At 47.1% G+C, this 14,498-nt stretch overlaps 3 protein-coding genes across 3 annotated transcripts; 1 reads left to right on the top strand and 2 right to left on the bottom strand.

Annotated features, from left to right (window-relative positions):
• Nucleotides 1–510: 510 nt before the first annotated feature.
• TRUGW13939_00922 (uncharacterized protein) lies at nt 511–2,117 on the bottom strand (the record flags this gene model as incomplete). The annotated part of the gene is made up of 3 exons (XM_035484128.1): nt 511–1,154; nt 1,212–1,746; nt 1,806–2,117. The coding sequence occupies 3 exons, from the start codon at nt 2,115–2,117 to the stop codon at nt 511–513; spliced, it is 1,491 nt and encodes a 496-aa protein (XP_035340021.1).
• A 1,579-nt stretch (nt 2,118–3,696) lies between these two features.
• On the bottom strand, nt 3,697–9,509 carry TRUGW13939_00921 (uncharacterized protein; the record flags this gene model as incomplete). The annotated part of the gene is made up of 9 exons (XM_035484127.1): nt 3,697–3,891; nt 3,954–4,262; nt 4,326–5,319; nt 5,377–5,991; nt 6,040–6,381; nt 6,430–6,708; nt 6,799–8,384; nt 8,434–9,247; nt 9,310–9,509. 9 exons carry the CDS (start codon nt 9,507–9,509, stop codon nt 3,697–3,699), a joined length of 5,334 nt encoding a protein of 1,777 aa, XP_035340020.1.
• Nucleotides 9,510–11,551: 2,042 nt separating this feature from the next.
• TRUGW13939_00920 (uncharacterized protein) lies at nt 11,552–13,527 on the top strand (the record flags this gene model as incomplete). The annotated part of the gene is made up of 5 exons (XM_035484126.1): nt 11,552–11,952; nt 12,035–12,316; nt 12,391–13,025; nt 13,083–13,388; nt 13,445–13,527. The coding sequence occupies 5 exons, from the start codon at nt 11,552–11,554 to the stop codon at nt 13,525–13,527; spliced, it is 1,707 nt and encodes a 568-aa protein (XP_035340019.1).
• Nucleotides 13,528–14,498: the final 971 nt, after the last annotated feature.

Raw genomic sequence — 14,498 nt, 5'->3', positions numbered from 1 at the left:
TGTGTGTGAATGCCTTCCTAAACAATGAACATGACCAAGAAGGCCTTCTCTTCTGGCTTACCGTGTAGTTACAATGTACGTTTCAGTCTCTTCACACCATATTCGACTGTAGGGAATCAAACTTAGGTTGAATCAGTAACACGACCTATCATTCGTTCTGTAGAAAGACAACGAGACTCGGCAATAAGAGCCAAGGGATAACCAAAATATGCTGTCTAATTGTCACTAATACTGAGCTCATTAATTTTTAGATCCAGTTAGGAGACAAAATGTAAAAATTAAAACCCCCAGAACCGGTGGCTTGTAGATACTGGTAAAATTAACTCGAAAAGCAACCATAAAATAGGATCAGGCAAGCTGTTCTGTCCAGGAAATGACCGCTATAGTATGTAGCCTGCAACAAGTATGCACTTATTTGAAAGAAGAAAGAGAAAAAAAAAGCATAGAGGCCCTGCAGACAACGTTTCATCCCCACTGTAGAACTAGAACTCTAGCCCTTTAGACATCTCACTATACCATCTTCGATCGTGCTCGAATGCGAGCGCCATAGTAATAGAAAACTGCTGGTACAGGAGTCATGGCCAAGCTGAGGAAAGCAATCAAGCTCGTGGCCCAGTCTGTACCGAGTCCGTGGTACAGATAAGTAGCAAACAAAGGGAAGACAGCGCCGAAGATACTCCGAACGGCCCCGTTGGCGGCCATCGCGCTGTTCGAAATGCCCGTGTAACAGTCGATAATATAGGTGAAGCACTGGATAAAGATGGTATACATGCCCCAGCCTATCAGTATTCCGGTAGAAACCTCGCTTGGCCATGCGATTGCGGGATCAGATGTCCAGCCATACCAAAAAAGACCGGCAGGAACAAGAAGTCCGCCGAAAATCATGAGTGGGAGACGATCCTCGGGCTCGAAGTGTCCATTGTTTGCCTCGACTTTCCATCTAAAGTATGTCTGTGTGTAGATTACTACCACCACAGTGCCTATCAATACCCCAATGATGATACCGAGGAGAGGGAGTGTGGACAGTTGGGGGTTCCAGCCTCGGACTTCTCCAAAGGTAATTGGGTAAGACTGATAGAAGAGGTACATGAGTCCGTATATGAATGACTGGTAGATTGTGAGAAGGATGAGGATAGGCTCGTTGAAGAAAAGAACTGGGTTTTTTTTTCAGTCATCAGTTCATGCTTGACAAAAGGATTGTTTGAGCTTACCCCAAGGCCGGATAAGATATGTCTGAGCCAGGTGCTTCAAGGAGGTTTCTTCCACATCTAACGGTGCATGGATACTCAGATCGCCCGTATTTTTACGCATTCGCCTCGCTTTAACCTGAAGTACTCTCGGGCCATAGGTCTCCGGATATGTGATCAGCGAAAGCAGCGACGTTGCGAGCCCGACAATAACAACAACCCACATTGTCCATCTCCAGCCCAGCGAACTCGCCACAATAAAGCCCCCAATAACTGGGCCGAACGTAGGTCCAGAGAATACCAGGCAGATGCAGAAAGCAAGCGCAACACCACGATGAACAGGATTCCAACAATCGGTAATCACACCCCCAAGAATAGCAATTGGAGCGACCCCAAACAAGCCAGCAAAGAAACGACCGATGATTATAGTAGCAAGGTTTTGACCGAGTGCCGGCATTAGACCAAAGAGTGAGGATAGAGCGACGCCTGCGATTAGCGGATATTTACGACCGAACCTTTCCGAGACAGGGCCAAAGATCAAAGGACCTATAATATAACCCTTGTGGAGGCTGGCGTTAGCTATTGGGTAATTGAAACCTAATAGATGATGTAACCTACCACCAGAAACAAAGACGTTCCAAGGACTGTCAGCTCACGGCTAACATTGAATTCTTTGGAGACTTCATTCTGGGCAGTGCCGAAGATACTGCTGGAGATGGTGACGATCAGGTTGAAGAGCGCCAATGTGAAGGTAACCCAGACCCGTCGGGCAAGGCTCCAGTTGTGTGGATGAAGAGGATCGGCTGGCCCTTCAAAACCGACGATCTGGTGTTGTAAAGGCCTGTCTCTCTCCATCTGACTAGAGACATTTCGTTCTATCTGGTTCAAATCTGCTGGGAGATGTTCTTCGGGAATGGCCGAATGCTCCATTGGAACATTGGAGAGCAACAAACGCTATCGAAACAGATGCTCTGTGCTTTGAAGGCCAATAAGAATTCTTGGGGGAATAAAATGGCATGAAATCAGCACAGGATTTGGATAATTTCTATACCAGCTACGATTACGAATCAATTTCACTCTGCCCAGATGGCGGATATGTTCGCCTCCGGAGACTTTTAGTCTCGGATGCTTTCAGTCTCGGAGGCTTTCAGGGGCTGGGCCAGCTACCATGTGTTTTATTATCTCACTGAATAGCATATTACATGTACTGTTCACTCTTCAACAATCTTCGCAGCCTATCATTTCGATGGAACTCTACTTTATCTTATGAATTGCTTCCCAAACCGTTCTCTATTGCCTTCGGTTAATAGAATATGCACCGTGATTAACATCTTGGTGACGGGTTGTTGAACCGTTTTGACAAGAAGAAATAATAAGGGCGCATATGGATTTCAGCCTTCTTAAAAATCGAGTTGGATCACAAGAAGACCTCCTTCCCTCCCACACACCCCTCTACTCAGTGAGCAGGTGAAATAGTTTTAGGCCAAAGTCCGCAGGATGCTAGGGTTATTAGAGTTGTAATCAAGATACACGCCAGGCTTCATAGTGATAGAATGAAAAATCTAGATATTTTTACATTAATAGCAACTGCAGGAAAAAGCAATTAGTCGAGAGGGAAAGATTTATTATAATTAGATGTCTAACTGCCTTATACATGACGAACGAATAGTGATAGACGGTCACTAAAGCCTTTTACTAAGCATCAACTACTAACTAACTAACTGACGTTAAGTGTCGAGTCTGGTCCCTATGTGTAGGGATACACAGGGGCTGGTGCTTAGCCCAAAAAGCCCGATATAGGCCCATTTCAACTAAATTCCTAAAAAAAAAAAAAAAAAAAAAACATTTAAGCATTTTATAAACATTGAATTTTTTTTTTATAATTATTTGTTTGTTTGTTTAATCAAGTTTAACGACCTTACCCAGCTTGAAGCTATGTGTTAGGGTTCGGAAGCGAGAGGTCAAAACAGGGTCAACAACAAGAGTCAGTTCATGAACAAGTCGAACTCTAAGGAACTAAACTGACAAGGGAGAAAGCTGAGGCTTATAAGCCTGAACTGTAATATAGATTCAACACCAAGAAAGAACAAAGAAAAGAGATACAAAATCTCCCTAGATAGTCACGTGCCTTTTACAGGCATCGTCCTGCATTGCTTCCTGTTTACCGCCATACCCATCTTGAATTTCAAGGCATTTAATGACTGTAGTTTGATTTTTTTTCTTACACTATAAAAGATGCGGGGCTTATGTAGACCACTGCACATAATAGATATGGCCATTCTAAGCGGCTAGTCTCGCTTACGCGAAGTGCTCTGTGTCTTACATATGGTATTTGCCTTTAAATGGTTATCTTATTGCGGTAATACGGTGTTGTCAAACGGATCAACCGCTTCGTCACGTAAATTGAACAACTCCCAATAAGGGGGGGGAGTGCACGCTCAGATGCAGTGATTCAAATCGAATCAATTGTCCCGTCTCTGAGGATATAGATCGAATCATGCAAAACTGTTCAACGCGTAACCGTGACGGCATATGTGGGCGCAAAAAAGTTCAGTAGGCCCTCTTCACTGCACGTGTATGGATCCAAATACACTCTCCACTGTGGCCGGTGTCTTGCTCCATCTTCCAATGCATTCAAGCCTGAGATGCGCAGAACGACGTAAACCTCTGACGGCGTCGTCGAAGTGACGCGCAGCTTCTTTGCCTGGTCAATATTTTAGCCCAAACGTCTGCTAACTTGCTGCGTGACTTGACAAAAAAGCTTACCAACTCGTGCTGACGTCCACTCATATAAAAGGTAGTAGTAGGATCTTGGCTCGTTGTGCTCTTGACTTCTAGCCGGTACAGAGGCACATTACCATTGCCGCAAACTGTGGACAGCCATTCTGGCGTCGCGTACGGGTGCTGCATCCGCAGAAAGTGGCGGGTTAGGGCGCCCTGCGTGTCCTCATAGGTAAAATCCGACACTTCTCTGCCAAAGGTCGAGAAGCCAGCGCGAGAGCGCAGCGAGCTGGTCCAATTTTCCTCTCCCGTGAAGTCGGGCAGCTCGAACGTATCACGTAGCAAGGTGTACACCTGGACAAGAGTCAGTTTCTGACCTGGCCAGGCGTGACAAGTCAGACTGTCTAAGATACTTACAAATTGTTCTCCTAAAAAGCCGACTTCAAAGTCACGGGCCATTTCCTCCACGCTACGATTTATAATCGGCCCTGCTCGTCGGCGCGGGCCAGAATTGACCTGAACCGCCGTCGACACAAGAGCAGGCTCAGCGGCCTCGAGGGTCTCCCTCAATGTACTCATGTCAAAAGTACCACCACCGCCACCAGACTGGCCGCTGGACCTCCCAAGTCGAGGGCTAGATGCAGGGCCCGCGTTTCGGGCGAAGCCTTGAATCCGCACCCTGTTCCGGTTTCGATTATCTGTGCTGTAAAGACCAGCAGCCGTGGGACGGGGAGTGACTGGTCGATCGCGAGGGCTTTCATCGGAAGGTAAATTCAGATAATACTGCGACTGAAGCCGTGGTGTGGTCGGCCTAAAGCTAGGTCGAGGATTCACATGTGGTCGCAGAGTCGTGTTTGCAGCCTCAGACCTCGCCCAAGCACGCATACGCTGTACGATAGCTGATCCTTCGGAATCCGAGTCAACGCCGCTTGCAGACGTCGTCGATACGTCCTCACCACTATCATCATAGCTGCCATCACTTTGGCCCTGTGAGTATTCGTCGACTGGATCCACCAAAGTCTCTTCTTCGCTATCGTCTGCAGCGTCCCCGCTAGTGATGCCTTTTTTGATCAGCAAGGTCTTCAGTGAGGCGAGTGGCACCCGTAGGAAGGAAAGAAGATCTGGGAGATCGGCCGGTTCAAGCTCCAGTGCCGTTACAAGCTGCTCTGGAAAGTCTGTGATGAGTGCACAATTGCGCTCATTCTTGTTCGCCGAGAAGAAAATCTCCAGATTGGCGACCTCATCTTCATCATGGCTGACTTTTACACTGGAACCTCCCTCGCTTTTCGTCACAGTAGTGCCTTCCAATGTATAGTGCGTCTTAATGTCCGCACTAGTCCAGACCACGACGTTTTCAAGAAGCGGCCGAGGATCGTAACTTATCGACTCGCACTCGACGTGCTCAAAATATCTATACCAGCGTAAGCATGAAAAACTTAGTGTCCAATCGGATGATGAAATTGCGTACTTTACAAGTGCATCTGCACGGCCTCGAAAATCCTGCGTGAGGTTATGATCGTATTCAAGCGGTTCGCGAGATTCCGTGTCTATAGAAACGTTCTCGGACAGAAACGAGTCGCAGCCTCGATTATGAAGCAAATCTGCAATTCCTTTGGAAGTGTCAAAATCGAAGTCGAGAAAGGTATAACTGTTAGAGAAGACGTCGAACAGATCCTGCCGGTCGTTGACGTAGAAACTTCCAATCGAGCAAAACTCACGCGGGCAATTTGGCGTGTGGCACGGCCAGCATTCTATGTCGTCCAGTCGTTCTAGCTCATTATTGTTCTGCCGCAGGCGGGCAATTTCTTGCAGAAGCTCCTTTACGTACTGGTAACCGTCCTCGTCTTCCAGGGGGCAGTCCGTTAGTGATTCCAGCAAGTCAGTGACCAGCATATCCATGGTTGCATTCGGCACTTCCAACGTAGACCGGAACAGATCGCGATATTGATTCAACGAAGGCATGAGGGCATGCTTGTACCGTAGAACCGACCGGGTCCAGATGCAGTCCTCGAGTGACAGCCATCGGCCGCTTTGGTCGTTGATACCACGAAGAAACACGAGGGGGTTGTTCTTAAAAGCTATTCTATCGAAAGGGTCAGCCTGTTGTCACGCTCTAGGTGTGGACACATACTTTATAAAGGTTGGCCAGCGGCGACGGCAGCTCTCAATTCTCTCATAGAGCCGATACACTCGCCCCGGATCGTCGCGCTTCTTTTTCTGCATCAATGTCAAATCGGCAAGCAGTTCATGGATGCCAGCGTTTGGGAGCTTGAGAACTTCGGTGAAGAAAGCTTTTGCTAACGGTGCGTGCTGCTCTACGGTGCGACGAATGACGGTCCTGCTCTCTAGCTCGAGCTCATTCTGCGAAAACTCCTGGTCGTCCCACACGCACTGAGTCGGCGTTTTCCACTCGAGGGCAGACCCCAGTAAAGATGGTACGGCAATGCAGGCGGTTTGGTCATAGACTCTGAACCTGTTCCCGATCAGCAACATTTCATTCAGCATATTGCACTCTACTCACGTGTCTGCGCAGTGGTTTTGTATAAACACATAGACTTCAGTGACATCTGCCATGGTCGTCGACTTATCATGCCGAAGCTGTTCAAGATATTCTTGAACTTCAGCACTCGTCGCGTTTGGGACTTTCAAGATCTCTCGAAAAAGCCTATCCAGTTCATGACCGTAGCCTGGGCGTAAGGCAGGCTTGGACGAGAAACCCTTGGGCCCTTGCCAGACGCAGCTTTCTAGCCACTCATACTCGCGGTTCGGAAGATGGACAAAAGAATTACCAAACGCTTTCCTGTTGATGACAGTCAGCATTATCAGTCGACTCTAGGTTGTTTAAGCGCCTGGAACGAAGACCGCCGTTCAAACAGTTGTGTACACTTACTTGACCTTCAGCTCCTCAGTAGGAGAGAAAGCTCGCGACTGGATCTCTAGGTAAAGCTGTTTTGACTTGTCGATGTCTATGTGCCGCTTGAAGCCGCTCTGGTTGAGTATCCACAAATAAAAGTCGAGCCCATCATCCAGTCCGACATCCAAGCTGGATAAAAATTTCCAGTCCTTTGGGACACCACTAGGTAATTCCAGGAAATGGCATTCGTCGGCGTAGCCAAACGCTTGTGTCTTTTCTAAAAGTTTGGGAAAGGGGATGTAGGTCTTGCGCAAAACAACTCGATCTCCCGACTTGCACATGAATTCATGGTCTGCCAGTGTGTCTTTCGCCTTTTTCGTCATGCACTTGTTGTAAAGACTCCAGTTCTGACGCAAAATAGCCAAGACCTGGTCGCTTTTATTATCCAACAACCATTCAAAGTCGCTGTGGAGCCTATGGGAATAAGTTGAGATGAAGCGAGGGGCTAGCGCCACGCTGGCCATCTCGTTCAACCATTGTGCAAGCTCGGCTCTTTCAAAAGGATCGAGTTCTGCAAAGTAGTCACCGTCCAGAAAATTGTCGTCTCTGGAACCGGAGAAAAGCTGTTGCAGCTCACCACCAACAGAAATATCGGCATATGCCGATGTGCCCCTTTGGAAGTACTTGCCATTGGAACACGAAAAATATACATTGTCCATGTCACCGGGCCGCAGATGCTCTCGCATCTTGTAGAGGTACTTTAGTTGGGCGATGAGATTACTAGGCATTGCAGATCTAACTTCGGCGTGGTAGTCGAGGATCCGCCTGACGACGTTTGGGACGTCACAGTCCTTTACTCCAAGGAGTCGATAGAGCCTACGCCTCTTGGGGCAAGCGCAAGCTTCTTCGTCGACCAGAGACAATGGCAGTCCAGGTGGAATGACCGTCCCCAAACTTACCGGAAAGTAGATTGGATCATCTTCAGAGGGGGGGCGCCGCCAGGTGCCGTCGGCCAGGGGGATCAGAGAAAAGTTTCTCAGGTCTCTTGCATACTTTCTGTCGCCCCTTGGCTCCTGTGGCTCGAGGATTACTTTGGCGAGATCGGAGCACCACTCTTTGCTTCGCGTCCTAATGTGAAGCGAGTTTTTATTGTGCAGCTCCTGAAGCTTGTCGCACAACCACTTCCAGTCAGGGGCAGTGACACCCAACAACAAGAGCGCCTCACGGACCGACTCGGGATAATCAGGAGAGACATAGTCGCACATCTGCCCAAACATCGGCTTATCATTGCGATCGTGCGCCCAGTCTAAGAACATGAGATTTTTTGGCACCCGGACCCTGCCGGCTAGGTCCTTGATGACGAATGCTCTTCTGAGGTGCTTATTTATTCCCTTTGCTATGTTGCGCCAGTAAGCGCTCAAGACATTAGTATTGTGACTGAGGTAGAGCGGCCACAGTTTTGCTAGCTCGTCCAAGTCTGAGTTCCTGTTATTGAAGTTGAAGTTGTCGATAGCTGCCTCAAAGGCGTGCGGAATCGCGTCTGCAATGTTTTTGTTCCAATAGTTATCTTCGTCGACCGATTGCCGATTCGACGTGGTGAGAAAATCTGCCTGAATAACAAACTGTGCACAACATTAGCAGGAGCTTTCGAGCCATCATAACGTATCGCACCTTGAACCCAAAGTCCCCAAGAGGCAGATAAGCAAAGGCAAAGTTTTGCTTTCGTGTCGAGGGCATATACGTGCCCGATATCTTCTTCACCGGAAAGGCCAGTACAATGTCGGTCTCTGTAACGCCTAGTCGTCGGATTTCGGTGCCCTCAAAATCAGTGGTGAATCGGTGTTTGAACAAGTGGCGCATTGTGTTGGCATCTTCATCTTTAAGCGACACAATTCCAGAATCGGGCGTCCAGTTGACGCGCTGGAAGCTTTTTGAGATGATCGGCTCATCATCATAGAAGGACTTGAAGAGCGCGAGATGGAATCGTTCTATGCGCCGCAGGAAAAGAATGAGGACAGGGTCGATTGCGTCAACGTCCTTTTTTAGCGCAGTTGAAAAGTCTGTCGTCCGGTCGCAGATGCGGTCCAGGATGATGGTCGTCTGATGTTCTTCCTCGTGGTCGTCAAAGTAGTCTTCGTCCCACCGCGGCGTAATCATGCCAAGCTCTCTCGTCTGATCCAGCTGAAAGTAGTAAGGGGGAGAGCGTATGTGTGCCCGATTGGCGAGTTTGAAGACAGACTTGAAGCCGATGCCCTTTTCGCCCGTGTATCCTTGGCCAGGCCTTTTGGAACTCCGACCCGTCCGACATAGCGCCTGAATGTTCTCTCTGGAGAAGCCCTCCTCGTTGCATTCGATCTTGACCTGTTTGGGAGATACGGTGATGGACAATGTTGGTGTCTCGCCCTCTGCATACTTGTTGTCGTCGGCATTCTGGATGACTTCCATCAGAAACCGCGCGCGGCTTGTGTACAGGTCGGTTGATATGCTAAGAGAGAGTTACTTCCATTAGATAAAGAACGTCATAGGGGACCACGGCGTGGCTCTCACATTTTCAGTGCCTTTGCCAAGTCTTCACGAATCTCCTCGCTGCCTTGGATCGCTTGCAGCATGCCCTTGCGGCCATTTTTGGCCTCCTCTTCTGCTTCTCGCCTGAATTCAAGTGTAAAGGCGCCTTTGTGCCGCGCTAGCTCTTCAATGACTGCGCGTGCGTCCTCTGTGGTCATCACAGGACCTGAATATCTATCCATACCGCCGCAGCTTTGGACGTGATAAGCGTACAAATAAAAGATATTAAAGGAACCGGCTCAATGAAGGCACAAGCAACTGAAATATAATGCATCTAGAGTCAGTGGTCTGCAGCCATGCCATTTCACAACGTCGTGGGGTTGCGAACGGCGTTGTAGCAACTGCAAGGCTGAAACCCACCGCAAGGCTGAAACAAACAAGAGTACACACACCTGGGGTAATTACAGTGGTATTCGATCGATTTGTCACGAGAAAACTGCGTTGAAACGGCATGTTCAGCAGTGGGTGGGCATCGAGTGGACTGTGTATGCAGTTGGAGACGCTCTGGTTGCGGGCCAAAAGGTCTGGAGGTGCGAAGCCTAACACCGTGTGGTCTCCATGGCTCAAATCATTTGCGATTGACAGCCGGCTTCGAGGAGATGCGAAACAAACCCCTCTTTAGCGTGCGTGGGGCGTTGTTCATGCAGCACAGCTTCTGCTCACGGTCGACTCGGGTGAAGCTGTATTTTGCATTGGTGCGCGCTGTAAATCATTTTGAGATGGTTATATATGTTAATTCTTTATAATAATTACGAGGCTAGGAATTTAAAAATTAGATTTTACTTACAAATGATTTGTATAAAATGTAGAATCGTGGGTGGTCGCTTTCCGGATTAGCGCGTGCGGTCTGCTGCTTTATACCAACGCCGCCGCTCCCTTTCCTCACCCCTGTTCCTCACCCACCACACTGGGCTCACCCCTGTGGGCTCGAAAATGCAGAAATGGTCAACTTTATGCGGTGTAGGTACAGGGCGGGCCAGCTGGCCTTATTCTCTCAAAAGCAAGAAAATACGCTGCCTTCTCTCTTCTTAACTCCTTGCCGGGGTCCATCCTCATTCACATAGTCCAGGATCAGAATCTTCGCACAAAATTACACTATAAGGCTCTAAGGCACCAACCACCACACCAAAAAGCATACAAGAGTAATCTCCCATTGCCAATTACAGTGGTTGCACGATATATCAGTTAAGCTTACACTATTGCTGCCTGAGGGCTTTAACTTCACATAAGGCTCCTATTAAGGACTTACACCCACATTCACGCCGCCAAGAATTGCATACATCTCCAGCAATGTTTATAAACAGTGTGACCAAGATTCCTATACCATACCTATATGACCCACTTTATCTATCTAGAAGAGGGAAAGATGTCAATGAGCTAGACCTGTCAAGTTCAGCCTTGCGAAGATCAGGCTGGCTGTGGTCAGTCAGTAGTGTGTATGTGCGGGGTCTCAGCGGCAAAGAGGCAGAAGTATTATTAGCTGAATCAGAAACCTGTACAGGTCACATAGGCAAGATTCAGGTTTGATTAGCAGCCTCTCGCCTCCAGATAGATATCACCAATATCTCGGGTGGAAATTGATGGAACTCGAACTGTGTAGAATCAATGTATGAGATACATTGTATGCTACATAAGACAATGATCATTTACATGCGCTTATCTTACGCCGGGGGGGGGGGGGGGGGGGGGTGGCTTGCTGTAAAGCGATAGTGATCTGCAAAATGGGCCTGCCCTCCAAAGCAATGTCTTCTTCAAAGCTAGAAATAAACATCGAGTCCATCTATGTCTGATATGTCTGATATGGTTAATGTCAATTTGACATCTGGTTTTGAAAAATTGCATGTACGCATTAAGCAACCGCCTATGTATGGTTGGGCTTCAATTGGGCATTAGCACTGTAGGAGTCACTCAGCACGCTTCATCGGCAAGACATCTGAACCCTTGTAGACCTTTCTGCCTCTCACATGCCAAATCCCTTGCGTTGGTAGAAAATTTATTGGCCGTGAGTTTTCCACGACTCGCAGGGATGCACTAACCTAATTCGTACTCCGCCATGAAGTTGTTCGTTGGGAACACCTTTTGGTTCTATATAAGTTGTTCTCCCAATATTGCAGGAACTCTTCTTGCTCAACACAGAAGACATCGTGCAAGTTGGAAAAACACCGAAAATTTGAAACAGTATTTCGCTATAAAAGCATCCTCTAGTTCAAGATTCAATCACGCCATGGCACAGTATCAACACTATATCCCTCAGTTTCTCCTGCGCAACTTTTCCCATCCATACAAGCCATCAAAAGAAAAATGGCCCAATATCAGGGGTAGATCTCGCGCCGAGAAAGGCAAGCACAGAGACGACAAGGTGCTCAATATCGTGGACCTCACCTCCGATGAGCCGCGGTTGCTCGAGTCACCGGTATCTCGTTGGTTCGGCCAGAACGACATGTATAAAGATTTCGCAGATGTCATCAAAAGCAAGAAGGACGTAGAACAAGAACTTTCTAAACTTGAATCTCGGGTAGCTGTCATACTTCAGAAGGTTAAGAAGGCCCTTGAGGCTAGTGAACCCGGGATATGGCTCACGCGGGTGGAGAGAAACATGCTCCGAAAGTTTCTCTTTGTCATGAAGTACCGAGGGCCGGGATTTTACGAAAAAATACTTCTCTAAGGACCCGAAAACGTATGACCCAGAGGACAAGCACCTTCTCAGGGTCTACATGGCCGACAAAGGAATGACGAGGCCCAGGGATGTATGGCTGCACAACCTCCGCACTATCCTGGATCTCGATATGGACGCCGAGGGAAACTGGATTACCAAGCTCCCGGAAATCATGTTCCCTGCAGACGCACAAATGTTTATCTTTCATGTCCAATCATCCTACATGGCTTTCTGCACACCTGCTGATAAACACAACGAGTTCATTCTCACAGATCAATGCTACAACCTCTTCGAGGGGCCGATTAATGACACCTTTTGTGCCAAATCGGGCGAGTACCTCGGGAACACATACTTGTGCTATCACGATTCGGACCTGTTTCCCCTAAAATTATCATCGTCCTCCGCAGTTGTCTATTACCTGAGCCACTAGAGGATTCCGACCCTAAGAGTCGGAAGATACGTCAGAAAATGCACAATGTAGCAGCAGCGCAGTTTCCGAACCCAGAGAATATCAAGTCCATCCTTTCCGATCTGCCAGTGGCGAAAGCTAAAAACTCTTATACGAGAGTCGTCAACGGCAAACTAGAACTTGCGCCAGGCGCGTCGAGATCACCTCGACACAATGACAAATTTTGCTTTCAGTTTTGGCCAATTTCTACAAATCATGTGGATACGATCAACTCTATCTTTCTGGATAATCTTTTGCAGTGTAAGAGCGTTGTTTTCAGCTCAAAAGCCACTTTTAAACGAACACTGGAGGTTTATATGACCGCGTCCGCCCGCGACTTCAAGAAGGTCGGGATTGCGGAGCGAGGGGCTCGAATTGACCGTCTCACCTGTCTAAAGATGTTGTCCACTGTGCTCAAGATTCTCGGGTCAAAGAGCGTACCTATCTGGTTTGATAAAGACGAGGAAGCAATCAAGCCATTTGTTCAGTCTTTCGACGATGTTTGGTTGGAGATGATGAAGAAGTTGTTTGAAGATGGTGATGAGCCCTTAGAATCCGAAACTGCGCCGTTCTGGCAAGCATACTACTCACTAGGTAAGAGAACCAAGGTTAATGGCTTTAGGCCAATACTGACCATAAACCTATCTCCAGGCGGGTCCAGAAGGTTGTTTGTCAAGGACTTGGACCAGTCATGGAGACTCTACAAGCTCCAAGCGCTGGTCTATACGTTGACCATAAATCTTGACAATTGTCTCAGGCGAAAAGCCAGAATGAACGTTCGAGAACTTATTCTTCAGAATCACCCTAGACGTGTTTGGTTGTACGTGAAGCACCGAAGATGGATGCTCTCGAATGAATATGCGATGCACCAGGAGACATACGTTGGCAGTGCCCCTCTATTATCCGCGAAGACGAGAGCACTGTTCAGAGCGGAGCGAGAGGATGAGGTCGTGAAGGGTGAGTGCGTCGTGACATTTTCTATCAACAGACCCCAGCACATTAATGAAGTATAGATAAGCTCAACATTGGTCAACGGTATCTGTCTAACCTTATCGATGTGGCCGGAATGTTTTCAATAATAGACGAGGAATTATAAGCTAGAACCGAAAAGCGATCGTACGTAATTTGGTTACAGTCGAACTTTTACATGGTGGTCCAGGACATTTCATCTTATTATATCCTGTCAAGGTGAATACTGAACAGTACATGTAATTTATTTAGTATTAATTTGGGTGTTGTGTTTAGTAAGTATAGCATTTGTCACTAATCGTGTGTTTCTTTTGTCGCCATTCCTGGTTGTTGTGACCTCTTATATAATTCGCGCAAACGTCATATTTAAGTGTTTTGCCGTTGCGCAATAGCCCTCCCCATATGCAGTGTTGTAATAAAAGGTTGTATATAATAAAAGAGGCTTCTTTATCATAAATATGCTGTCTTTTACTTTTCCTGTCAAGTCCTTAGAAGGAACAGTGTCCTGGGTCGGTTAACGTGGTTTTCTCAGAATCTGTAGTAATCTACAACAGGTATATATAAAGATAAACACCACCTTGAAAAAAATACTACCAATCTGGTGTAATTCCAAAAAGTTACCTCTAGGGTTGGTTCTGTGTGTAACCAGTTTGAGCCAGAGTAAAACAGCCAACATGCATCCGCCTTTAAATAAGTCGGCGTTAAAAGTTTTATATACTTGGAATACTGCTATATCGTCACAGTCATGCTTCTGGATCACAGTGAAAGTCTTTTCTAATTTGTATATGGTCTTAGCTACAGTAAACACCAATCACTATACAGCGATTTATTTTTTTAAACTAGCATGACCCATGGTGCACAATCTAGACTCATCCTCAACCTACTGTTTTATCGAAATCTCGCGCGGTTTTGCAAGAGGGAACAGGAAAATAAGATTTCTATAAATATTAGTGATAAATCATGTTTATTATGAATAGCTTACTAAATGCTTCGCTATGATAACTATAATTCAGTGCCATTAGATTCGTACATAAAGATACAGCTTTTCTATTTTAATTATACGCTAATGAAAACATTTGGTGTTATATAAGATGTTAT

Source organism: Talaromyces rugulosus, chromosome I (assembly GCF_013368755.1).
Source record: "Talaromyces rugulosus chromosome I, complete sequence".
Taxonomy (NCBI): Eukaryota; Fungi; Ascomycota; class Eurotiomycetes; order Eurotiales; family Trichocomaceae; genus Talaromyces; species Talaromyces rugulosus.
Note: the sequence above shows the minus strand (reverse complement) of the source record. Positions and strands in the feature narration are given on the sequence as shown.